The sequence below is a fragment of the Monodelphis domestica genome, chromosome 5 (assembly GCF_027887165.1).
Source record: "Monodelphis domestica isolate mMonDom1 chromosome 5, mMonDom1.pri, whole genome shotgun sequence".
Taxonomy (NCBI): Eukaryota; Metazoa; Chordata; class Mammalia; order Didelphimorphia; family Didelphidae; genus Monodelphis; species Monodelphis domestica.
The window spans coordinates 147278607-147306508 of record NC_077231.1 but is presented as its reverse complement, the minus strand read 5'-3'; the positions used below and the strand labels follow the sequence as shown (position 1 = coordinate 147306508).

At 33.5% G+C, this 27902-nt stretch overlaps 1 protein-coding gene across 5 annotated transcripts in view; it reads left to right on the top strand.

Annotated features, from left to right (window-relative positions):
- Positions 1-27625, top strand: part of USP6NL (USP6 N-terminal like) — a 188410-nt gene extending 160785 nt beyond the window's left edge. For all 5 annotated transcript variants that reach the window (XM_007503947.3, XM_056799438.1, XM_016425389.2 and 2 more), the window contains 8 exons: positions 358-467; positions 1416-1464; positions 2979-3099; positions 3449-3543; positions 4642-4707; positions 4791-4890; positions 7746-7898; positions 24299-27625. In XM_007503947.3, coding sequence (XP_007504009.1) covers positions 358-467; positions 1416-1464; positions 2979-3099; positions 3449-3543; positions 4642-4707; positions 4791-4890; positions 7746-7898; positions 24299-25719 — 2115 coding nt within the window. In that variant the 3' untranslated portion in view covers positions 25720-27625. The remainder of the gene's footprint in view (positions 1-357; positions 468-1415; positions 1465-2978; positions 3100-3448; positions 3544-4641; positions 4708-4790; positions 4891-7745; positions 7899-24298) is intronic.
- The last annotated feature ends 277 nt before the right edge of the window (positions 27626-27902 follow it).

The following is a 27902-nucleotide window of genomic DNA, read 5'->3' as shown; positions in this document are numbered from 1 at the left end:
TCTATATTATCTCCATTATGGTGCTTTCTATTGTACTTCAGAGTATTTGGGTTCTTTTCATCCACCTCAAATTATAGTTCCTATTTACCAGGTAGTTTTGAAAAATGGTCCACACCCATCCTGTCCAGTCTGTGTGAGTTATACATCATTCTTCACATGTAAATTGTCATAATAATAACCAAAACGTCTTTATCTACCTGTGACCTAAGTATTCAACTAATCAAGAGACTATTCTTGTAACACAAAATAACTAATTTTTGGATTAATATAAAAATTCATCTTTTTGTCTCTTAAGATATATTTGTAAATTGTGAAGATTTTGCATTAAAATTGCATATTTTCCCTTTCTTTTTTCAGAAACTAAAACACCGAGCACGAGGTTGTTCACCTGATATCAGACAAATTGATCTTGATGTCAACCGCACATATAGGGACCATATTATGTTTAGAGACAGATATGGTGTTAAGTAAGTAAATCTCAATACCATGTAATATGTCAGATTCTCTAAAAAAGACTTATTAAAGTATGTTTTACTTCAAACCAAAGTCCTCAAATGATGATATGTAATATTTCCTATTAGATAATGTTTTTAAAATTTTCAACTTTAAGAACATTTAAGCTTTATCATTTGAAACTTAAAATTAGTGTCTGATTTAATGTTTTGTACTAATCATATTAAGTAATAAGAGATTAGTAAAAAAATTTTTAATTTTTGATCTGAGAATTCTTATATAGAAGGTAGTCTTTTTAAGAAGTAGTGACTTTTTTTTTTAACCCTTACCTTCTATCTTGGAATCAATACTGTGTTTCAAGGCAGAAGAGTGGTATGGGCTAGGCAATGGGGGAATGGGGGGGGGGGCGTCAAGTGACTTGCCCAGGGTCACACAGCTGGGAAATGCCTAAGGCCAGATTTGAACCTAGGATCTCCCATCTCAATCCACTGAGCTACCCAGCTGCCCCTGATGCAGTGACTTTTGAAATACCTTTTGAGTGCTATGCTAATGCCATATATCTCTAACTTATCGTGGAAATCTAGAGATTTTAGGGCTAAAGAAAATTAGACTATGTATGAAGAAAATCCAGAAATAAGAAAATAAGAATGATCATTTTCATAGGCTCATTCTTAATAATTGCATAATCCTTGTAATTCTCAGATAATTTCTATAAGAGGAAGCATCATATAGAAAAAAATCTCAATTTGGGATCCAAAGACTTGGGTTCAAATTCTGACTTTGCCAGTTTTGATCCACACGAATAGCAAGTCACTTACCTTAACCCAACTCCGCCTCATTTTACTTATCTATATAACTAAATTGTATGAGAGAATCTGCTTCATAACAAATTGTTTGTTTTAAAAATTAAAACAAATTGAATAAGTAAAATGTATTTCATATAACTATTCTTTTACCTCTAGGCAACAATCCTTATTCCATGTTCTAGCTGCATATTCTATCTATAATACGGTAAGTTGTTCATTTTGTACATACCGTGTTTGATCTTCTTTTCCCTTATAATGATGTATGAGAATTAAGTTTAAAACTTTCCCAAATAAATCTGGTCCTTAAAATCATATTCAAATTTCTCTTGTCTCTCTCTTACTAGTCACTAGGTTGAAATTTTAATTCAGACCATACTATTTGGGCATAAATATCTTTTGGTCATTTCATTTTGTAGTTCATCTAGTCCTTTTCTTTTTGACTTTTGGAAATTCTCCTTGGTCAGATTTTCCTTGACCCTTCATAGCTCTTGAAATTCCCCTTTACTTATCTTATGGGAATGCAAGTAGACTTTTCCTGTGAAGGAGATTCCAAATGAAACAATCCTCTTACTCTTCCTCACACATATTTTTTACTTTTGTCTGTTTTTTGGCTAGCATTGAACTGGAATAGTTTTTAAAATGGGACAGTAGGATACTCTTTGAATTTTTATCACTAAATGGGTGACTTCATGATTTATGTAAAAATAATAGGGGAATGTTCTCCACAGCATGGGGATTTATTGATTGACAATTTAAGGGAATTAGAAAATATGTTAAATTTTAATGCTGTGGAGTAATGATTTGTCAAAAATTTCAGAGGAAAAATGACATCTTGAAACATTTATTAAAAGAGAAAAAATGAGACCTGTGTTGAACAGATAGTAGAACTCTTGGTTTAAGGGTCATAAAGAAAAAAAATAAAACCAAAGCTACATCTGGAGAGCAACACAGTGGGACATGGTTCTTGTTCAACATGGTTGTTGAACAGGAGTGACATAGCATGATATAGTGGAAAGGGCTCCAAATTCATGTTCAAAGAACTTGGGCTTGAATTTCAGGGCCACCATATTCCAGCCATGTGACTGACTAAGTCACATTACTCTTTGGCTTCAGTTTACTTCTCTATAAAATGAGAGGTTTTGTTTGGATTCTCTGTTAGGGGCAATAAGGTGGCAAAGTGTTAGAGCATCAGACTTGGAGTCAGGAAGAACTGAGTTAAAATCCAGCTGTGTAACTCTGTGTAAAAACCATCTATGTAACACATAGCCTGATTTTCCTCAGTTTCCTCATCTGTAAAGTAAGCTTGAGAAGGAAATAGCAAACTCCAGTGTCATTGCCAAGAATGTCACAGAGTCAGACATGAGTAAAAATGAATAAATAACAACAGAATGAGAGCATTGGACTATATGATCTCTAAAGTCCATTCCTTCTATAAATCCTTTGACTTATAAACTTAGGCATATAGTATTAGAGTTGTTTCCAAGCATCATTTGGGTAAGATATTATTAATCTGTATTAGTATATATTAGTGCTCCGTGATACAGCTGAAATAAAGGACAATGTCAAATAGCATAGAAGCATATATAGCATAGATAGCATTTTATGTTTCAAAGACTTTGGATATATAAAAGTATGTATTTTCTGTTAATGTAATATACATTGCTAAGAAATCCTTAAGATTTTTTTATGTTACTTTGTTTTTATTCACTTAACCTTCAGGAAGTTGGATACTGTCAGGGAATGAGCCAGATCACTGCTTTGCTACTTATGTATATGAATGAAGAAGATGCTTTCTGGGCCCTGGTGAAGCTACTTTCAGGCCCTAAGTATGCCATGCATGGTAAGAAAAACCGGCATTTTGCAATTAAATAAAAAGATGCTAAAAACTTTTCTAAAAATGAAGATTCTTGGTTGGTATATACTGTATAAATTAAATACATACATTGTACTCTGCAATATACATACATACACATGCATATATACTGTATAATATACATGTATCCACATATTTTTCATAAGCAGATAACAGACAGTAGCATTACTATTAAAATTTCATTATCATCATTTGTACTCTTTCTTTTCTAGATAGGGAGAAAATTTCTACACTGCTGATTTTCATTATATACTGTATTTAAGAACTGATCTTTTCCTTCCTTATAATAAAATAACTTTGTTTTGCTATGTCATAGGCTTTTTTGTCCAGGGTTTCCCTAAGCTTCTGAGGTTTCAAGAACACCATGAAAAAATATTGAAGAAATTTCTATCTAAACTTAAGCAACATTTGGTAGGTAAAAGTAGTCAAAAATTCAGCTAAAGATATAAAGAACAGCTTGTAATTTTACTGTCTTCACTTTTTAAAAATTTATAATGTTCATTTAAGTAAGCAGTTTAAAATTCACAATTATTGCATCATATTGGATTTTAAAACTTCTGTTTTGATATGCTGGGATAATCTGACCAGAGTAAATGAGATTTGTTGTACTTTATACTTGAAAGGAAGATATTTTTTGTTTAACTTGAAAAATACAAATGTTGTATGTCCAAAGTGTATGTGATCACAGACACACACATACAGATAAACACACACACACACACACACACACACACACACACACACACACACATCTCATTAGAATTGGAAGTGTTTGGGGAGCCCAAACATATATTAAGTATTGGCCAGCCTAGATCCCAGAGTAACCAAGTATATAATAATTATATACTATGAGATTAAGATGAAGATAACACAAATATAACATTTTTCAAAAACCCTTATCTTCCAACTTAGAATCAATACTGGGTTTTTCCATTGATGGTTAAATGACTTGCTTTGGGTCATACAGCTAGGAAGTGTCTGAAGTTAAATTTGAAACCAGGACTTCCTGTCTCTAGACTTGGAGGTCAACCACTGAGCTACCCAGCTGCCCTTATTATAGTTTTTTAATAAGAAAAATCTTTCAAGCTAGAAGAACCTTATAGACCATCTAGTCTAACATTCATTTTATATGGAGAGGAAAGGAAGTCTTCAAGTTATTATTAAGTATCAGTCAGAATTAGAATTTCTGCCTACTTTTTCACTGGACAATCTGGAGGCAGGAAAAAAAAGATAAGAAAAAAAAGAAGTAAAACATGAAGAAAGGTTTTAAAGAGATGGCAGAAGACTTAGCATAGCTTAGACTTGTTTATTTTCTTTACTCTAACAGATATGTGGAGTATTTAAGCTTATGATGCTTTGTTTTTGTAGTTTGATTCCTACCTGCTATAAATGAGATCAAATAGAATCCTCTATGTAAAGTGTTTTGTAAAGTTTAAAGATCTTTATAGACATCATTTCTCATTATCATCTTAAGCCATGTTTGTTTTGTATGTGGATTTTTTTTTTCAGGATTCTCAAGAAATCTACACAAGTTTTTATACAATGAAGTGGTTCTTTCAGTGTTTTCTTGATCGAGTAAGTATTTTTTTTTAGTGAACTTGAATATGAAATTATAAAATTAAATAAAATTATTGACTTTAGAAAATTTTTTGTTACAGACCCCCTTTACGCTAAACCTCAGGATATGGGATATTTACATATTTGAAGGAGAACGAGTTCTCACTGCCATGTCTTACACAATCCTGAAGCTACATAGAAGTAAGAAAAAAAAATTTTTAATTACAAATACCCCATAGAAGTTGATATTATCTTTAAAATCTCAAATTCCTTATTTCCCATCTATTTGTACTTTTGACCTTTTTTGTGTTTTCTTTGGGATTATTTCATAAAGCCATTATCATACAGACTATAATTCTGATGTTAGTCATACCATTTTAGTGAGTTTTGACCCTTTTCTCAAATTCCCTTTTAACATTCAGCATATTTTTTTGGCTTGCCTCCATTTAATAACAGATGATATCCCAAATGTGTGTATATATCATAGCTACAGGTAACCTAAACATGACACTGATGCCACCTTGTTTTCCAGACTTTTTTTTTTCCTGCTTTCTAGACTTCTTCTCGAGCTTGGGTTAGGTTGCTCACTTACCTGTGTCTACTTCAGCAGATTGGATGGGTCCTAAGAACAGTGGACACACCACTACTTCTCCCTCTCAGGGTCCTATGAATAACCCTGATGATTAGGAATAAACTCCCACTACTCATCACTGTAGTTTCTTTGCCTATGCAGTGTGTTTCTCATTTCCGCAAAGCAGTCAGCTTTAACTTTCCTTTCTTTTCCTTAAAAAAAAAAAAACTGTACTAGCAACTAGGCAGCTTAGGTGAAGCGAGGAGGCAAAAACGAAGAGGCAGCTCTTCCTCAGCCATCTGGATCAGTTCTGGGAAGGCCTGGTGTCAAAGGGGAGAGTAGCAGTGTGGCATTTTTCACTGAAAAATGATTATTTGAACCTAGAAGAGAATGTTACAGTTTCTGTTAAAAATTAGTACTCTTACCCATCTTTTAAATCTGAAATCAGGTCCCTATTCCACTGAGGAAACTTTCCAAGCATTCATAGTTTGCACCATATAATTTAACAATGATTATATACTTGTATCATTTGCTAGTGATTTACTTCTTGGGCTTTTGTCAAAAACTGAAGATATATACAGGCTATCCCAGAAGTCTTAGTGCAGTTTAAAATTTTAGTGACTTCAAAGAGCTGTTTTTCTATTCCTTTCTCCAAAAAAAGAATCACAGGTAGGGGCATGCTGGACTCAGCTTCTCCCAAGCTGCTTGTTAAAATTTCAGAAGCTTTACTTTTGGGGAATTGGTAAATGCTAAAGCTTTATAAGCTTTTATTATTTTAGAACTTCACTAAGACTTTTGGGACAACCTGTTTACTTGTCTCCCACTTCATTTGCAGCTCTATCCATCTCTGTCAATGTCTGTGACAGTGTCTGCACTTATATCTATATGTAGACGTTAATGTTTATAGCTATGTCTATAAATGCCCGTTTTATTCCTTCTCCTGATTTCACTTTGTTAGCTGGACGAAACACAGAAAAGACATTTAATTTGTTATTAGTTTTGTCGTATAGTCCCTGTCCCAATTTCAATAGTGAATGAACTTTTACACACCAAAAATAATACCTACTTTTTTTTACTTCTATAGCCTTTGATAGATATGAATTAATAAAGCATTTATTGAATGTTTACTATCTGTAAAACACTGTATTTAATGAAGGGAATACAGATAGATAAACAGTCTTTGCTATCAAGAAGCTCATGTTCTGATGGGGGAGATAAAATATATGAAAGGTTTCAGCTGCAGATTAGAAGGAACAGTTCTATGATCCTTAGGGTTCGTGTCATTTCCTTGGATAAAAATCATATCAATTTCTGACATTGAACCATTTTACAGAACCAAGGATTTTGTTGTTAAAACTTTTCTTTTTCTGGGGCTTCAGTGGCTGTGGTTGTAGCACCTGCAGGAATAGTTGGGGATTAGCTCTCAACACAATGGCTGCAGATACTGGTCTGGAAGCATATCTATCTCCAAAAGTCTTGGGTTTAGGATCCTGAGGTGTCTACATCAGTGGCTGAGGGTATATGGTGATTAAGGTGGTTATAATGTTTGAGCTGTCTGGGGTATGCTGCCTCTAGACTCTTCACCAAGGATTCCTTGCTACTTCAGCTAGACTGGTGTCCTGCCCTCCATGTGGCAGTTGGTTGACAAGCTGGTCGCGATGACTGACACATTTAGCAGAAGGATTGCTTTTCCAAATGATGATTGAGAGGGCTGATCTGAAACTGGTTCTAGTTGTTTGGGGGTGTTGCCCCTCCCAGTATGCCTGTGCCTTTATGCATATTGTTGAAATCTAGTCCTTGATGGTGGTGGTGGGGCAAATTGGCCCCCCCCTCCCTCCAAGGTGATTTCTCCCCTCAATAATGGCTATAGGGACTACACTGATAGAAGGATCTTTACTCCTTCAGATATTGGAAACAAACATAGTGCAGAATTAGTTTAGTGTAATGACCATTATACATTACAAATTGAAGCATGTGCCACCTTTAGAAGGTAGTGAAGGACACATTGTACCCCCCCCCCAACCCCCCGCGCCAGGTTAGGGACAGCCTTCTACAGTGTCATCAAAACCTTAAGCTTCTTACCCAGTTCTCTCAAACAGGTGTGATGTTGAGTGACTTTCAAATCAACATTAATTAGGAAATTAGAGGTGTCTGGTAGGGAAGACACATGGACCCTCTTTTCATCTGGGTGACTTTTCTGTTGTCATTTATATTTTTTTAATAAATATTTTTTGAGTGTTACTGTCACTCATTGTAGAAGGATTCATTTTGGGAGCCTATAATTTCTTGAAATAAGGAGACATTTGGCAGCACACCCCCTCTCCTTGAATTCAAATACTTTAAAAATCTTTTGCTAGTTTAGTCTCAAATGCTATATTGTTTCTGTGTCATGTTGTTTTGATGATAGCTTGGTGAAATCAACCACCATATAACTGAATGTATCTGAAACTTGTACCATTGTTTCTTTTCTCCCATTTCTTGTTAGAGCATCTAATGAAACTGTCTATGGAAGAACTTGTGGAATTTCTTCAGGAAACACTAGCCAAGGATTTTTTCTTTGAGGATGACTTTGTAATAGAACAACTTCAGAATTCTATGTTAGAATTGAAACGCGCCAAGTTAGATCTCCCTGAACCTGGTAAGAAATGTTATCTAGAACCCTGCATTCTAAAATTATAAAGACTGAAATACCTGGTCAGGCAATTGCTGACTATTTTTGGAACTGTAATCATTATACTTTGGTTAGCATTGATATGAATGAGCTCTTATTAGAGGGTGCTGTTCCTATTTATACTAACATAACGTAGAAAGCTTTAATTCCAAGTAAATACATCAAATCTCCCTCTACAAATCCAATAATGCTAAGTGAGTCTTGTTTCAGGAAGTTCTCCTCTATACCCTGAAATGTAGACAAGATGCTCATGGATTTTGGAGGATTTAAGAAACTCAGAAAGACGTAACAGACATATTTTCTAAATTGAAAATATGACTCAAGGCACATTTTCTCAGGGGCAACAAGGTAGCCCAGTAGTTGCAGCATAAGGCCTGTAGTTATTAGGAGGACCTGATTTCAAATCCTGCCATAGATACATACTGGCTGTATGTCCCTGGACAAGACACTTAATAGTCTGTCTCCTTCAGTTTCCTTAGTCTTTGAATAGGGATAATAATAGCACTTTCTTCTCCAGATTATTGTGAGGATCAAATGAGATAATAATTTGTAAAGTGATCAGCACCCTAACTAGAAGATGATAGGCACTTAATAAATGCTTATTTCCATACTTTTTCCTAAAATCATAAATTATTACAGTAAGGGACCTTAAAGATCATCCTTTTACAGATGAGGAAACCAAGGCCCAGAGAGGTTGTTACTTGTTCCAGGGCAACACAGGATGTAGGAGAGCTGGAATTTGAAGCTAAGGTCTCTCATTCTAAACCCAACATTCTTTCTAGTGTACCACACTGTCAATATTCTCTTCCCTGAATAAAAGTCACTTCTCCATCTTTGTAACTTTTTGAGGGAGAAAGGAGAGAAAAGGGGGAAAGAAAAAAAGCCAAGATTAGTTGGAGCTAGGGTTGTAATCAATCTACAGTGTCTCCTTAATGTGATATTATGGAGTAAGCTTTTATAGGAGTTGAAGTAAATCAATTGAAAAATGATTGCTAGAAGAGAGCAGAAATAATAAAGGATTAGAAGCAATGGTGAAAATATAGCTAGCACCTATAGGTAATATGTCTTTTTCATATGGGCAGATTCAAACTATTTTTATGACCAATTAATGGTCTTCCAATACATATACATTGTAATCAGTTTGCTAGCACAGGGGTAAGAAGAACTGAGTGCCACAGTAATAAATGCAAATGGGAGCCTTTGTCAGATACAATATCACTGGGTAGTGAGGATTTTCCTCTTGCCCGTTGTGACAGCCCTAATACTAACATTTTTTCCTACTATATATAGCACATTTCTGTGATTGTGATCTCTCTCTCTCTCTCTCTCTCTCTCTCTCTCTCTCTCTCTCTCTCTCTCTCTCTCAACCTTGTCTCCATGTCTCTCTACTACTCTCCTATTCCTTCTACCAATGCAAATAAGCAAATACACCTAAACTTAGAGAATTACCTGGGATATTGAGAGGTTAAATGATAGATCATATATGCTAGGTCTTGTCAGAAGTGGAATTCAAACCTAGGTCTTCCTAACTCTGTGTCCAGCTCTCCATCCACTATGTAACATCTCTTCTCATTCTCTTTTATTTTTGTTTTTTGAGTTACCATTTGTTTTTATTTTTTGGATATTTATATAAAATAATATCACATGCAACATAATAATACATGTGATCTGCTATATGTAAATAAATTATGCTTATCCAAGAGAAACAAATTCTCACATTAGCCAAGTCTAAAAATCTGTCTCATTCTTTTATTTTTCTCCTCCCTCTCTCTCCCCAAGAAGGAAGGTAATATGATATAGATTGTACATATATTATCACATAATATATATTTTCTCATTCTTTTTAAAGAGAGAATATTTTCCTGAAAACAGCATATGATTCATTCCAATTAAAATGTGTCTCTTATGTTGCCCTATTATTAGACATTTTACAATATGGTAGTTTAACATCTCACTTTAAATTGAGTATTATATAATCTCTGTTATTTGTATTAATGTAAAGAGAAGCTATAGAATTCCTTTTTGTGTTTCCATTATTTCAGAAGGGTTGGTTTTTCATTATTTGTCCCTACTTTCAACAGTTGTTGAAATTAATATGGCTTTATTCTGCCAGTATGCTCAGCATCATTAGTGTCAGAACATCAATAAGAACACTATTTCATTTAATGAAAGAATATGGACCAACTGGGGACTTCTAAGGAAAAATGAATGATGGAGAATTTAAATGAAGCTTTCACCAAACAGGTGGGCTTTTCAGGAACAATTTGCTGCTGAAGGAAAGTACTTAATGAAATTTAGCTGAAAGAGTTGGAGACTTAAAGAGTAAATATGGGAGAGGGTACAGAGTTTTGGGCTTTTGAAGCACAAAACTTAAATGAGCATCATAACTGTAATATTTAGTAGAATGACAGTAATGGAATAGCATTGCGATCATTATCATAGTGGTTTCCTCAGAATGCAATAACTTAGCAGCTTTAATTTATTTAGTAAATTGTGGTTTTTAAAAATTAGACTATGGGTTTTATATTCAGTATTGCCTTCTCTGTAATAAATCTTAGGAAAAGTGATTTAAATTTCTCTAGTTTTAATGTCAAATGTATTATTTTTAACTATTTGAGTTGACCTTCACATTAGGTAATCTGTTAAATAGTCTATGGGCTTCCTCTTTTCTAGACCAAAATTTACTACTTCAATCCATTTTTTTTTTACATTTGACATTTTAAAGTAAAATCTTTTTACTTCATTTGCTTTAGGTTATTCCTACTATATTTTTCTTAATTTGTTTTTTTACAAAATTCAATCCAACAAACATTTCCTATAGTCATAAGACTTAAGAGTCAGAATGGATTTTATTATCCATTTAGTTCAAACCATATTGAAATAAAAGCATATTCATTATAGCACAGCCTCTGCCTGAAGATTTCCACTCACTACTTTCCTAGGCAGCCCATTCTTCTCTTTGATGATAGTACATGCGTGGACTTTTTTTGTACTTTTAAAAATGCACTTTCTGCTTTTGTAATTTAGAAATTATAAACAGATTTTTTTTAGCTTTAATATGTTTGGTGCTAACATTGACCGTTGTACTTTTAGTGGTGTCTTTATTTATATTGTGGTAGTTAGTATGTATGCTGTTCTTTTGACTCTACTTTCTTCATTACTTCATACAAGTCTTGTTTCTCTGAATTCTTTCTTCATTGCTCCTTGTGGAAATTTACAAAATTCTGCCGTAATCACTACCATTTTTCTAGATAGTCTATATACTAAAGTACTTAGAAATGAGAAGTTTGTGATTTCATTATGGCTCTAATTGTGTCATAGTCTAAAGTTAGCCCCTTTAAAAAGCTATTAGGAAAATCATTAAAGTCTTATTTGTAGTTCTGTTAAGGCCCTTTGTGTTCTTGAGAACTGTCTTCTCATAAAAATATTAATTGAAGCCAGGCCTTACTAAAGAAGTACCACATATGTAACACTCATAGGTGTGAAATGAAAGGAGAGAGAGAGAGAGAGAGAGAGAGAGAGAGAGAGAGAGAGAGAGAGAGAGAGAGAGAGAGAGAGAGAGAGAGAGAGAGAGCGCACATTTATTACATACTTATTATGTGGCTCCATTCTAAATGATGAGGATACATATACAAACAAATAAGCCGGTTGTAAACATCCTCATGGGGGAAGACAGTATATAAATTGAAGCTTCAGGGCAGAATGGGGAAGTATACTAGGGAAAGGAACAACTGTCAAGGAAGTGGAGAAGTCCAGAAAGTAAGGCAGTGAACAGCCTTGGCTGGGAACCACCATGAATGAGGGTTAGAGTTAGTGAGTCACAGGATAGTACACTGTTCATTATGTATATATATATACATGTATTTGCATAAAAATTTTTTACATGATTATAGTTACTTATGCATACACCTGCTCTTAAAAAGTTACTATTTAAATCATAGCCAATTGGTGGAGAACCCAAAGTAGTCATCATTTTAGTTATACTGTTGTTTAGATAGGCTTCTAATTAGACCAAAAGTTTTAACTCAGAAAAACACAGTAAAAGTTCTACACTTTACTTCCTCCTATATTCCCAGCATTGGGTGTTCTCTTCATTTCAATTCCTTGCTGCAGAGTAAGCACTTAACATACTGTTGACTGGTTCTTTAATAGGTTAATCATAAATCATTAACATGTTTGTTTTCAGAAATTATTTTAGCATTGTAAGTCACTATTGTATACACTTGCCTTCTAATCTCTTTTGTTAAATTATAATGGTCATTCCCACCCCCACCCTCCTTTTTGGTCAGTGTTGAGGGGCTGCCATATCTCATTTTAACTTATATAATTGGAATTGTGGCTTGACATTTTAAAAATCCCTTTATAATTTGGAGATTATAATAAGCACTTAAATGTTCATGTTGTACGCTGAATAATTTTAAGATCTATAGAATGCATCTAAGTATTAAGTAATACTTAATAGTCTAGAGAAGAAGACTAAAACAATTATGGCATCACTACTATTTTTCTTTAAGTTTAATCTACTGAAGAATGTTTATAAACTCTACATTTGAGAAAATTAAAACAGCTCTTATTTTTACTCAGGAATATAGAGGTGATATAAAAAAGCAGAATGGAATATGTTTCTGGACTACCTCATTGTATTACATACTGCAACAATGTTTTAATTTTATAGTCTACTAGCACATTTTACAGGAAAAAACGACACTTTAATATTTCAAATATTGATTTGAGGTCACAGTATTATGATGGTGTTTTTAAAGCTTACTTTGACTAAAAAACTATAGTATTCAATCAGGAACTCATTTATAAAGAAAGAAGGATAAAACTCCTACCAAGATGCCATTTTTCTAGAACAATTTTTCTGACAATGGTTCTTTTCACTTCTCACTTAAAACTGTTAGAACAGGCAGAGTACATACATTCTGGTGCTGAAATTAAAAAGTAGACTGTTGTTCACAAGAGAGCACTTAGAGCACTTTACCCTAATTATATGTCTGTTGTTCAGTGTAAGAAGCTGTTAATGCCTACTGAGGCAATTATTTTGGGAATCTTGCAATTGAACTGAGTTTCCACTGGGTGGAGACAGAGACTTGAGCAAGATCAGGAAAAGAACATCTCTATTTTCCTTCCTTCCTTCCTTCCTTCCTACCTTCCTTCCTTCCTCCCTCCCATCCTTTCTTCTTTTATCTTTTTCCTTTCTATTCTTTTTTCTAAGGATTATCAGGATATTCTAATTTTTATATCAGCTGTTTTCTTAGACTACACAATTAACATTTTTGAAAATTTGACAGGTTTTTGTTTGTTTTCTTTTTAATCAGATTACTCTTAATATATGACTTGGATGTCCAGCTTTGATAGAAATGCTCACTAATTTGATATGATGGGGAAGAAAACCATTATTGTCAAATTTTTACCAAAGAGCTCAGCAGTATCTCTTCCCAACATTCTGATTTTAGTGATTCTTTTAAAAGAAGGGCATCAACTGTTTATTTTAACCCTTACTTGATGCTAATAAAAGGGTATAATTTTTAGACTTCAGATTGCGGTAATAAACTTGAATAATAGCTGGAAAAAAATTAATCCTGCTCTGCTTTTAACAAAAAAAAAATATTTTGCTCTTTAATAGCCATCTGACTTTAGCAGCATTTATGCTTGAATCCTTCAACTGTACTTAAGCAATATTTCTGCCACAAACATGTTTAGAGAGAGCAAGGGATCATGATGCAAACATGATAAGTTCCAGATGGGAAGATACATTGTTCTTAAGTACCTCAGAGGGGTTGTGTCAGGACATCTTATACTTTGTTTTGCTCTCTTGAAAAATTAGAGAATATTTATTTGCATACATAAAATACATTGATGACTGCCCTTTGAATTTATTTCTTTTCCTGTGTACTTTGGCTTCCTTTTTCTCATGTTAAAGTGATGATAAATCCTTCTTCAAAATTTTCTCAGTTGTTTCTTAACCAATAAGAGTCTCTTGTAGGCTTTTCTTTGATTGGTTCACAAAATTCCTGAATATTCTTTATTATTTGTATTTCTTTATGAGTTTGAATAATGCTTATCAATACGCACGGTTACATTTGCAAATTGCTCTTCTTGTTTCATTTAATGTGCCTGTAGAAATATTTTCTTTGCTAGGACTTGACTAAGCTAAGAAAATTCTTTATTCCTATATTGCTTCTTAAATTTAATTGAAATAAAGATGTTATTTACCTAGCTAAAATATTTTCCTATCTTTAAAAAAAAGAATTTTGTTTTAAGCTACTGAAGGACTAGGGTCATAGATATATCATACATATACACATATACATTAACATACTGAACATTAATGGCAGTGTTTGAAAAAGGATTTTTATTGCACTTTTGTGGAACCCTCTGGAAACAAATTTCCTTGAATAATGAAGTCAACATTTTAAAAAATATGTAGTATGAGTTTTCATAATTTGTGTAAGGTCAGTAACTCATGTACAGAGGGATTTAAGATGACAAAGGAAGTTTCTCCTTTAGTGATTGATGTTTCCAATAGAATAGAAACCGACAGGACTCATTCCTTATTAACCTCCTGAGAGAAATGAAAGCGTCATTGCTCAGGTCATATGGACTGGAAAGTTACAACCCCATCTCAATTGAAGAAATGGAAAAAGTGGTAAACCATCTCCTTCTTTACTTGATCTCTGTTTCTATTTTGTACTGTTTTTTTCTTCTTCCTGACTCACTCAGCTTCCTTATCTTCTTCCTCTTAACCCTCCCCATTCTCTCTCTCTCTCTTAGGATGACAATAGCTCATTTCATTTCTAAAGGTATACTGCCTTCTTCCAGGAGATGATTTCCTTCTTTTCAGTTTTTATATGATTATAGATAGGTTCCAATTCCCCATAATATACAAATTATTAATATCTGGCAAGAAGTAGGGGGAACCTGGACTGGTCAAGAGCACCACTGTTGAGATCTGTCAGTGCTTTTCAGTCAATTAATACTTACCAAATCATATATTAAAAGAGTGTAAGAGCAGGCAGCTAGCTGACTGAATGGACAGAGGACCCGGCCTGGAAATGGTGGGCCTGGGTTCAGATTGGGCTTCAGATATTTCTTAGCTGTGTAACCCTGGGCAAGTCACTTAACCCCAGTTGCCTAGCCTTTATTGCTCTTCTTCCTTGGAACTGATGCTTAGTATCAATTCTAAAATAAAAGGTAATGGTTTTTGAAGAATGAATGAATGAATGAATGAATGAGAAAATGCAAGACCAAATATGTATCTTATTATTAATGATACTACCATATTATAACTTGTTTTTCTCCCTGATATCCTAGAATATTTCTCTATGCCTCCATTATTTCTACTTTTAAAATTTTGTTTTGTCCTTTCATATTAAAACTTTCCTGATAATTAGAAATATTATTATTTACAATGTTGTCATCAGTCTGAAACTAATGCCTCAATCCTGACCCAATGTCCACCCCTAATCATACTTTGTAATATGCCACTTCTAGCCCAAATTTCCAAACTAGTTTTAAAACTTTTATGAGTTGTTTGGAAAGAATGGATCTGGAGAAGCCACTTTATACACTTGTCCACTTCATGCTTAATTTACATCAACTCATTCATATCTCACTGAATACTTTATTAGGACAAAAAGAGGGCACATCTTCTAGAATTCTATAATTTGAAGATGATTGCTCTCCTTCCAGTGGAAGTAGACATGTTGTCTAGTCCAACTTCTACTTAAATTTTGAATACTGTCTGTAACATCCCTGATTAATGTTCATTCATCTTCTACTTGAAGATAGAAAAGTCACTTGTTCCCCAAAGCAGTATATTTTATATTTGGACAGCTCTGATGGTTAAGTATAGAGATTTCAAACTGGATGTCCCAGAGAAATCTCTTACTCAGCATGTAAAAAAGTGAATTTATTATTTTTTCTTTCTAAACATCTTTATTTCTGTTGAAAGTATCACCATTCTTTCAGGCTCCCAAATACATAATCAGCATTAATCTAGACTTCTTATTTTTTCTTCCCCCATTTGCCAAGTCTTGTCCTATTTACTTTGTAACATCTTTCCCATGGATCCCTTCTCTCCTTAGTTCAGGCTCCCATCACCTTTTGCCAAAGTATTTCAATGGCCTCTTTGATTGGTCTCCCTGCCTCAGTTCTCTTAGGGCATTCTCAAAACTGTTGCCAAATTGTTTTTCTGCCTTTGCTTTGGCAATCCTCCATGCCTGAAATGAACTCCTTCCTTATATCTCTTCCTCATAGATCCCCCTTTTCATCTAACCCAGAGCTTAAGCACCATCTTCTACATGAAGCCTTTCCTAACTCAACTGTTAGTGCTTTCATTCCAGATTTCTTTGTATAGCTTGTATAAATCTGTGCTTGTTAACTTTATCGTGTGTGTATGTGCGTGTGCGTGCGTGTGTGTGTGTGTGTGTGTGTGTGTGTGTGTGTGTGTACACCTTTGCCTTCTGAATTCAAATGTAAACTCCTTGAAATAGAGATTATTTCTTCTCTCCTTGGGGGTGAATCATGAATGATGATCTTGCTAGAGACTGAGAGCAACATGGTGCCAAACATAGGAGAGGGGTGATCAGAAGATGGAGGACTGAGAAAATGTCATTGGATTTAGTAATACAGAGATGATTAGTAACAATTATGATGAACTACCGATCCTAATACATGGAGGCAAATTGACTTCATTAGTATCAATGTTTGTGAGACAAGATTCATAATTAGAAAACACTTGTATCATACCTTATTCAAAGGGAATAGGCTAGATAAAAGACAAACAATCACTATAAAGATAAAAATAGACAAAAGAGAACAGGGTAAATTATATATTAAGAGGATCTACTCATGAGAATATCAGGAACCAGAATAGTGAAGTATAATGGAAAGTATTCAGAATGTACTTTAGCCCACCTAAGCAGAAAGAGGAAATAGATGAGGAGCTTAGAAAATATATCATTAGTTTAGCATGGATGCATTCTATAGTAGTGATGATATGCTTCAAATACACTGACATCTCTGGAAGGACTTTTCCTTAATGATGGCTTTATCCTTCAAAAAAGAGAAAACAAAAACGCATATTATATTTAAGATCTTGTTATTACATTAAGTAAATGCCAGTCTGGAATAAATGGGAGAGAAATGATAATTCTATCTTTAGAATTATGTTAGGACAGAAAAAAAAACAACCTCAGAATAATCTTACATACATAATCGATTTAGGGAAAGCAGATTCCAAAGAGTTCAGAGGAAGGATAGTCAGGATCTCATGTACTAAATTTCTTCAAAAGTCAGCTTAGGAGAAAAGTTTTAAAGAATAATGTTCTGAAGACACAAAAGAGACAATTATGAGGTATAAGTTCAGAAATAAGGAGATGGTAATTCTACTATAACATTTTACCCAACTGACATCACATCTAGAATATTATGCTCAGTTCTGATCATCAGTTTTTAGGAAGACCTTTAATGTATCCAGAAGAAGACCACCAGTATGGCTATGGACCATTCGCCATATGAAGATCTGTTCTGGACATATTTAACTTGGGGAAGAAAAGACTTAAGGCTAGACATGATCACTGATTTCATTTGGAAAGTCATCATATGAAAGAAGGGTTAGGCTTTTGGTTGGTCCCAGGGAGCAGGACTAAGAACAGTTGAAAGAAATTACAAAGATGCAAATGTAAGATTGATATATGGAGAAACTTCTTAATCATTAGAGCTGTAAAGAATTGATCACCTTGGAAAGAAGTGGGTTCTTTTTCACTTAAAGTTGTTCAGGAAAGGAAAAATAAACAGTTTACCATTTAAGTAATTTATTTTTATTGGATGAGACAGTGTTGATATTCTATGTTCCAAATTCTGATTCCACAAATGGTCCTGTGGAAAGGAAGACAAGGTCTCAATGCAGAGGTCTTTGTCTATAGCTATAAACCTTTGCAAGTCTGTAAACAAGGCAATAATATTCTGCAGTTTGGCTTTGATTAGAGCAGTCACTAATTATTTTAAAGTATACTTTTTTCATAGAATCACAGTTTTTGAGAATATTGGAAAGGACTTCAGCAGAACTCTTTTCCAAACTATACATGAAAGGAATCCTTAATATCTGACAAGTAATCATGCAACATCTACTTGAAGACCACCAAGGACACAGAATCTACCACCTTTCAAAATAGATTTTCAGCATTTGCACAACCCTGATTGTTAAGAAGTTTTTCCTGATATTAAACCAAGATTTGCTCCTTTTTAGCTATTAACTCTTTATCCTGGTCTCTTTAGAGATAATTATAACAAAACAAATCCAATGTTATAATGTCCCTACTTAATCCTTATTTCACCAGGTTAAATATGTTATATTAATTCAAGCAATCTTCACATGTTATAGGCCTCTTCACCATCCTAGCTGCCCTTATCTAAACACTATATTTTGGCCCCATCCCTATCCTTAAATCATGATGCCTAGTATTGATCACAATGTTCCAGATGAGGTCTGATGAGAACAGAGTATAGGGAGTACAGAATATAGTATCATCTTACTATTTCTGGAAGTTCTTTTCTTGATGAAGCCTAAAACCTTATTAGACTTTGAAAGTCACATCACATGGAAGAGTGACTCATTAAAGTTGTAGTCCACTAAAATCCCAAGATCTTTTTCTAAACACTTGCTATTTAATATATTTCCACCACCTTATATTTGTGAGTTGATTTTTTTATACCCAAATATAAGTCATGACATTTATACCTAATGAATTTCATCTTGTTAAATTCTGCCGTCTTCAAGGTTGTCAGTAGTGTTTTGATCTTGTCTGTGTCATCCAATAATGTGTTAGCAATCCCTTCCAGCTTTGTGTTATGTGCAGATTTGATGAGCATGCCATTTGGGTTTAACCAAGTCATTGATGTTAAATAGTACCAGTGCCAGTTCAAGCACAGATCCCTGCAGTACTCCACTGGATACCTCCTGTCACTTTGACAGTCATGTGGGGAAGATGTGGAGGCAGAAATGGCTAAGTTTGGCAACTCGTTAGGTATGTGGGGTGAGAAAGGGGTGAGATACCCCAGAAAATACCATAGGTGTGAACTCAGGAGACTGGAAAGATGGTGAAATAGGGAACAACAGAAATTGGGAAGTTTAAAAGAGTAAAAGGTGTGGGAGAAAGATAAAAGGTTCAGTTTTGGACCTGTTGAATTTGAGATGTCTTTGAGCCTACAGTTTGAAATATTCAGTAAGCAATAGGATACATGGAATTGAATCTCAGGGGAGAGATGAGAGACTATCTGTAGGCCTGGAGTTATATGCATAGAGATGATAATTAAGGCCAATAGAAAATTTAAAAGTAAATCATCTCTATATGCCTTAAAATCCTGATGATATCACTAAACTATAGCACTGTAAAATAATTGTGACTACTAGTGAATCTGAGTCATCAACAGCAAGCCATATTATGATAATTATACTTTAAGAAAGTATGAAAATTTGATTGATTTTAGAAAAATATTCATTTCAAAGGAAAAAGATTACCAAAAAAAAAAAAGAAGAGAAAAGAAATCTTGAGTACTTAAGAGAGAGTAAACTTCAGGTCTCTGGAAAACTCATTTATGGTGTGACAATTTATTTTCTTGGTAGGTACAGAAAAACAAGGTGCTTACTTTGTCTAATAATAATTCCTTTAAATCCACACAAATGATATTGTAGCAAGTACATTTTGATAGATAAAATTTTTCAAGGAACTAATAGTCTAAAACATCTAGGGCATCTATTAATTTAAATATTTATTGAGTACCTACTATGTATAAAGCATTGATAGGCTGTACTAGATGCTTTTATGATAGGTTATGGTTTTCTACATCTAACCAGTCTTTTTTTCAAGCATTCTTCCTTCAGCCTTTTGTAAACCTATTGGAAATGTCAAACACTGGAGAAAAATATGTGCTTTTATTTGCTTTAATAATTATATTTTGGTGCTTTGGGGAAGTAGGACATGGTTTTGAAATTAAGTATATCTGATTGGAGTTACTCGTCCTATTTTCACAGAGCTATTAAGGTGATTTCCAGATGTCAAATTCCTTAAGTTCTATTAAGACAATTATTTCAAAAGCCTTAATTTTATAGTCAGGAATGAGTTGAAATTTTCTGGAAGTATGTTGCTGGTTTGATTTTACTTAGGTGCTTTCAATAGATCTATTTTTCACAGATTTCCTAATTATTTCATTTTCATTTCATAATATTGTTACAATGAAAGTATATTGGTTTGAATATTATAAATAAAAAAGGACTAGCTTTAAAATCTATTAGCACTAACCTGGCACATGATATAAGCATTTAAATACTTTACATGTTTTGTGAAGTACTTAATTTCTATAAAATTTACTTGAGGCCATTTTGGAAAACTTTGAAAATTTTTTTTCTGAAGTAAAATACATTTTATTGTTTTCTATCTTCACCTGTTGAAAACATTTGCACCCTAAGGGTCCTGTTGCTGGTATTCATATAAGCTGTTCCCTGTAAAGAATATAATAAAAGAAAACAAATTCCAATCACTGAAGTTTGTTTCATTTTGATGCTGACACTGAAAATGCAATAGGTCCATAAAAACAGATCATTCCCAGTAAATAAAATAAAAGGTCCTAAGGCAAAGATTCAGTTAGCAAAATCTTTTTTTAAGAAAAGAGAGCCATTTGTGAGTGCTATGCTTTTGCTTAAAGAGAACTAACCTTTTAAACACTTCCTTTTTGCTTTTATTTTTAATATTTTTAGTTTTTAAAAATGGCAGATTGACTATAGTAAAAAGTGACATTTAAGTATGTACAGCCAGGTTGGAAGTATTTGAAGATGTTTCCTGAATTTATTGAGAAACCTCAACCAGTGAGTACTTTTTGAGGTGAACAGGTAGCTTCAGCCCAGAACTATTTCTGGTTTTGACTTCATAGTCACAGAATGTTGAATTATATCACTTTAAAAGTCTAGAGCAGCCCATCCCTCAGTAGCTACCCCCTTTACAGTCCCCTTCCCAAGTGGTCACATGCCTTTTGTTGGCAGAATTCTAGAAGGGAGGGAGAGGAGGAATACCAGTACCTTTAAGGACGACCTCTCCCACTTTTAGATAGTTTTGTTAGGAAATTTGTGAGTTTAGATTATTTTTTTAAACATTAAACCTAAATCTGCATTTACATAACTTCAATATGTTGTTTCTACTGTTATCATTGGGTACCAAATAAATCTAACATCTCCACCTGAGTGCTCTCTTTATCGCCAAGTTGCATTAATCTATTGTTTGATTAAAATCAGGAAAGAATATAAGATTGAGAAATAATAACTATTGTTAAGGGCTACAAAAATTCTCCATAATTTTATTTGTTTGGATACAGTTTTCACTCACAGATAGCAATCCATCCCTGCCAGCAGAGTAATGACTTTTTCATGAGTGACTGCTACTAAAAAAATAAAAATTATCATTCCATGTCTATCCTTTTAGAGATGACTCAATTTGTGCATAGATGGTTCTTGGACCACAGCTATATGTCTACAAGCCCATACTCAGTCTTTAAACCTTGGCAGAACCTACTGAACATGAGAGAGTTTTTTTTTTTTTAATTTTTTAACGGATTAGAAAATTGATAGGTCTCTACAAGCAGCCAGATAATGATTATGTAATACTGAAAGAGGACTACTCAGAAAACTTAAAATGAAAAGATCAAAAGCTTTTGTTACTACCATCACATATCACCTAATAATATTTAACCATTCTCTATGTGCTTGCTTTTGCTTATTATTGGTAATACCATTTTCATAGCAATCTACTTATAGAATATTCCAAAGATTAGCTAACAGTTTAAGAATAGCACAGATTCACCCAGCTATGTAAATTAATATGTCTATTAACAGCAAAACAGCTGAGTAGTGGGTTCTGAAAGAAAATTCAAAAGTCTACCATTTCCATTTTTTGATTCCTCAGGAAACCTAAAACAAATAGTTGAAGAGCACCGAGAATGTTTGCCCAATAGGAAAGAATGATAGTTGGTAAATCATTATAGATTTGAGGGAAATTTCTCAGATGAAAGGAAACCTTTTTGAGAGTTTTTTCTCTCTTGTCTCTCTATATCCTTTCCCTTTTATTTTGCCCTCTCTTTCTTAGTTAAGACTATTGAGAAACCTAAATGATAACTTTAAAATTTTTTCTCTTTCCTGATCTATATTTTGATTTCACTATTCTATGTTTTCTTGTATATTGACTATCTACAGAAGCTAAACTGAAACTGATTTTCACACATTGCTGAACAATTCTCAAACATTTTTATTACTTAAATAAACAGGCTAGAGTATATATCAACTTACTACTCCTATTGTTTTTCTGAGGTTCAAAAGTGAGTGCAAAAAAAGAATTTACAGAAAGAATTTCACAAATTTAATTTAGCAAAACTTTTTGAATTTTCTTTTTAGCTTTGTAAAACTTAACTATATGAGATATGTGAGTATCTTCATACTACTTAAACTATTCTTTATGCATTTTTCTTTTCCTTTTAAAAAAATTGATATTAAATATCAGTTCTAAAGTAGAAAATCAGTAAGGGGTACAGTGACTTGCCTAGGGTCACACAGCTAAGAAGTGTCAGAAGCCACATTTGAACCTAGGCCCTCCTATCTCCAGGCCTGGCTCTCTATCCATAGAGCTACTTAGTTGCTCCTATACATTTATTTTTTAAAGTTTCTTTTGTGTACATTTTTAAAATTGGGCTTTACATTCCATAGAAACCTTATCTGTGTAGATGATAAAATTATCATGATGTTTTAAGAAAACTTAACATTCATCTTTAAATGAGTATGTAATCATTGATTTTTTTAATGGATGAGAGATATTTCAAGATAATATATTACTTGCAGATGACTTCTGTTATTTTTCTCAAGATGACATTTATTAGGTGTGGTATATTACAGCAGATAATTTTAAAACCACATTTGCTGAAGGTTTAATTTATAATCTAGTTCTATACTGCCTTGAAAATTACCTGAAATAAGAAATAAATAAATAATTGTATATGCATTTAAGTTCAGCCATCCAAAACAATTTTCATGTTTGCTGTTGTGTGAAAGAGTACATTATTAAATGGATCCTAAATAGTGAGGACTATGTCTTTTTATCTTATTACATGGAATATTTTACTATGCGCTGATAAGATGATGAAAAAACTACTGAAATATACAAAGAAATAAAGTTTTTTTTTTTAAATAAAGCACTTCCTCTGATTAGCTTTTTAATCAGTTTATCAGTGGAATAAGATAAATAATAAAATCAGTCATTTTAAGTAAGCCCTATTTTATTCAAGAAAGTATCATTCCCACCCCCATCCCCATTAAATACCATCTTTCCCTTTCCAACCCTTCTGTAGAGAAGTAATTCCTCAAGCACTTTGTACCATTTCTCTTGTATTAATTATGTATTATTTTGGATTTTAGTTTTATGTCTCCTACTTGATCTTAAACCCCATTGAAATTGATAGATTCTGTTTTGTACTTTTTTCTTTCTATATATGGTATGCTGATTGTTATAAATTTGAAATTAGTTAGCCCTCTATGTATAGAAATAAGGTTAAATTTTGTTAGAAGATATTAGCGGTACTTTTTCAGAAAGATGTGCTTTATATAATGTAAACTTATAACATTAAATTTATTTAATGATAAGAGCATTTGTACCCAGATTTCACAACTCATGTTCTACATATAATTTTTGAATATCCTTATTTGGAGGATTTTTAAGGTTGAAATCAAGGCACCAAATATAGGCAGAGAATTATAGAATTTGTAAGACAACTTAAATTTTTTTACTATTAATTCATTACAATATATAAGATAGTTTCCCCTGCCTTTCTGACACTTGCCCTACAGATCTTCCCTAGTTCCAAAATTCCTCTCTCAGTGCGACCAAAGGTTCTCTACTAAAAGATACCAACTTTTAGTAGCTAGCAGGAACCCATGATCAGAAATACAAGTGATACCTAACATTTCTCTCTCCAATAACAAGCAGCTATTCAGATTGAAATAATTTTGAAGCCTTTCTAAGTCATCATTTGACTTCTAAATTTGGCAGTCTTGGCTTGGAAGTGAGAAGAGGAAAATTTTTCTCCAAGATTTCATAACTGTCTAAATTGAGAAGTTGATTAAAGTGAGAGATGTTATGAAGTTGGATTGGCTATCTGACTTGGGATTTTTTTTTTTTAGAAAAGGAAAAAAGTACATTATGTTTATATTGCTGAGAAAATGCTTGGTATTGTTCATTAGCAGAAGAGAAAGATTTTTACATGTTGTAAACATTTTATTAACAATGTATGAATTGCCTAATTTTATTTTATTTTTTTCCTGTTAGCTAAAGAGGATGAATATCCAAAGAAACCTCTGGGGCAGCTTCCACCTGAACCTCAGTCTATCGTTTATCACCTGATCAACGGACAGAGTAATGTTGGCTTGGCAAACTGCCACCCATCTAAAAAAATGGATAGGAGAGCAATTCCCAAAAGACAAGAAATTTCACCCCGTCATCAAAGTACAGTCAATGCACCAGAAAAGGCTCCTTCTGTAAAGCAACAAAGACTTGACTCAGTGGAAAAAGATAGTGGAAAGATTAAGAGTGAGATAGAAACTCAAAGAAAACAACCACTGAGTACACAAAACAATTCTAAGCAATATGACAATGCAGCTGCTAACCAAAATTCTAATGCTACTTCACATATGAAGAGGGAATTTGTACCAAAGTGGAATAAACCTTCAGATATGTCAGCCATTGAAAAAACAGCAAAATATACGATTGAAGGCAAAGGTAGAACACCAAACCACACACTTGTAGGCACACCCCCAAGTCCTGTTGAGACACGAGCATTAAATGTAAGGCAGAAGATTAAGATTTTAGATGGTGATGAAGGTAAGCGGGGGTCCAATGCTTCCCAGTACGACAATGTACCTGGAGCTGAAAATGAAAATGGGACTTCCATTGAGGAAGTATTAGAAAAAGCTCATTCTCAAAGTCCAGGTAATATAATTTACTCAAATAGCCCGAAAAAGTATTCTGAGAGTTCTAGTCCATTAAAAGTATCAAATAACTTTACCTTTAATGTGCAGCCATCAAATTCCCCTAGATATTCACACCAGGTCGATGGTATAGGTCATATGAAAATGCTACCGCCATCCTATAGCAATCCCCCTGTTTACCATGGAAGTTCTCCAAAACATACCCGTACTGCTAACCCTAATTTCATACCTCTTCATTATGGCCATGGGACTCAAATTAGTCCTTCTAGAAGACCATATGGTTCCAATCATTCCATAGACCTTTCTCCAGAGAAATCTTATAGCCGCCCCACCCCTATTGTGCTGCCATCTAATCGAATAGAAGTCCTCCCTGTTGATGTCAGTACGCCAGGATCATATTCAGGCAATTCAAGGTCTCCTAGGGGTGGTGAATTCATAATTCCTCCAGTGGATTATTTGCCAGAAAATAGAAAATGGCCAGAAGTTACTTTCACATACAGGCCTGAAGCATTTGGACAATCATGGAACCGAGATGCTAACAGAAGCCACTTCAGCAATTTACCAAAGCAGACAGTTTTTCAACATGTAGCCATTCAGGATTATAACCTTCCAGCTGTTTCAATAGATAGTCCTATACGGTATAGAACTTCACCATCTTTGGAAGATGTTGGCTCACCCCAGTATCAATATTCAGGTGCACCTCCTCCAGCACACTACAGAAACCGCGATGGACTTTCTATACATGAATCAGTGTTGCTATGAAAATCTACTTATGTTTGTTTACTTAACAGAGAAGGCTAGAAACCATTTAAGATCTACATTGCTATGTTTGTAATTGCCAAAGCAGTATTTTATACATTAATGGACAACTTGTGCAATTTTGTGTATGTGAATAATAAGAATATATCAAAACATTTACAGTCCCAGGTAGATGCTACTGAAGTTGAGCATTTTAAGTTGTGTAATCATTGAACCTGTTTAAAATGTTAGCATATATAAACATAGCAATAGTATGGAGAGATGTACGCACAATATTAATTCATTAGTACTTTTCAGTTTTCATTTGCATAGTTTTTTATCTTTCAGACCAGAGAGTTCCACATGCCAGCTTTATTTTTTTAAAAAAGGGTAGCACTGAAAAATTATATGTAGAATGAGTATTTTTTCTGGCTATATGTAGTATATGTATCATTTCTAAATAGATATCTATAGACATATGTATACACACTTGAGGAGGAATGTTCAGGAAATTGAAAAGCAATTATTTATCATCAATAACTGATGTTTAATGGTATGCTTACTTTCTCTAACTTGTCTTTTAAGTGAAGGCTTTCTTGGATTTTACTTGCTTTAACCCAACTGCCTTCTTCACCCGGATCCTAAACTGACTAAAAGGATGGCTCTGCAATTTCTCCCAGAATGCTTTTTTCCTCCTTTAGTTGATGTCATCTTATCATTCATCCTAAAAACTAGACAAGCAAAGACATTGGAAAGAAAGAAGTGTAGCTCTCTGAGCTGACTCCTTAATGGTGCTTAAAAAAAGCAAGGCAAATGACAGGGATATGTGCTACACAGGCAGGATATGACGAGATCACATATATCAAAATAAATTAATAGTAATACATTGTTTTGTTCTATTTTGACCCTTCCAAGGTTTAGAGCAAAATGATCCTTGCCATAAAGAAAAGATATGCTGAAATACAGCCATCCTATATAAAAAGTTACAGCAGTGGAAACTGGATGTGCTACATTATCAGGCCATTAAGTTATTACTATTATTATTATTATTGAAACTGAATGTAAAAATTATCCCAGTTGTCAATAGGAATCTAAAATGAATTCTCTCTTTTTTTTTTAAAGTTAGTGTGATTTTCATGCTTTTTGAAAATATTCCTTTGCTTTTATCCACTTTGGAAAAGACTTAAAGTCAAATTATGTGTTCTCAAATTTGTCTTTAGTGGACATTTCTTTAAACAAACTATATTACAGAATATATATACATTGTCAATTCTTGAGCAATCAAAGTACATCATTATTGTTTGTAATTGAAGAGTTTGGTGTTAGAATTACTTTTTGTAATATTTGAATAATAGAAAACTTTGTTGAATCAAAGAATAGGCATTGCAGCCTATTCTTGCTGCAGGCTGATTCTTTAAAAGTTTTAAGGTACAGAAATTTTATGCCGTTGAAAGTGGAAGTAACATTTATTTCATTAGGCAGTGAATGTGATAGGTCTTGTTTATGTATATAATGTATCTGGTGTAATTTTATTGAACTCAATATTTTAAATGATAGAACACAAATATTCATGGCTAAATACTACACTGAATCACAAAGGAATTCTGATTATTAAGATCACTGGGCTATTGATTTAGATTGCTAATAGCTGCTTGGGATATATGTATATTATGTAGTCAAGAATATTAACCTTAAAGTTGAAACCTTGATTCTGTGATTATAATAAACTACACTGTACAATTTACTTTAGGCTGGTGGCACCTATGCTGCCTCCCCCAAACATATATATTAACAATGGTAAATACTGTAGATTTTTTTATATATATGAAATATATACACACTATTTTCTTATGTCATCTATGACAATTTTTAACTGTATACTTTTTTGTGTCATTGTTTTTAACATTCTAAAAGTAATAAGGATATCTTGTTTGGTGTCTTTGAGCTTTTTCTTCCTAAGATCAAGTGTCACATCTCTGACCCTTCTCAGAATTAATCTCTTCTAGTTGAATATAATTTACTAATTTTAGATTGTTATTTTCCAGTATGTATGTGTACACACACACACACACACACACACACACACACACACACACACACACACACACACACACACCATTATGGTACTGAATTTGTATTTCAAAAAACAAACCAGAATTTGAACTCTGGCCCAATTCACATCCTCCCCTGACCCCCAACAATGAGTA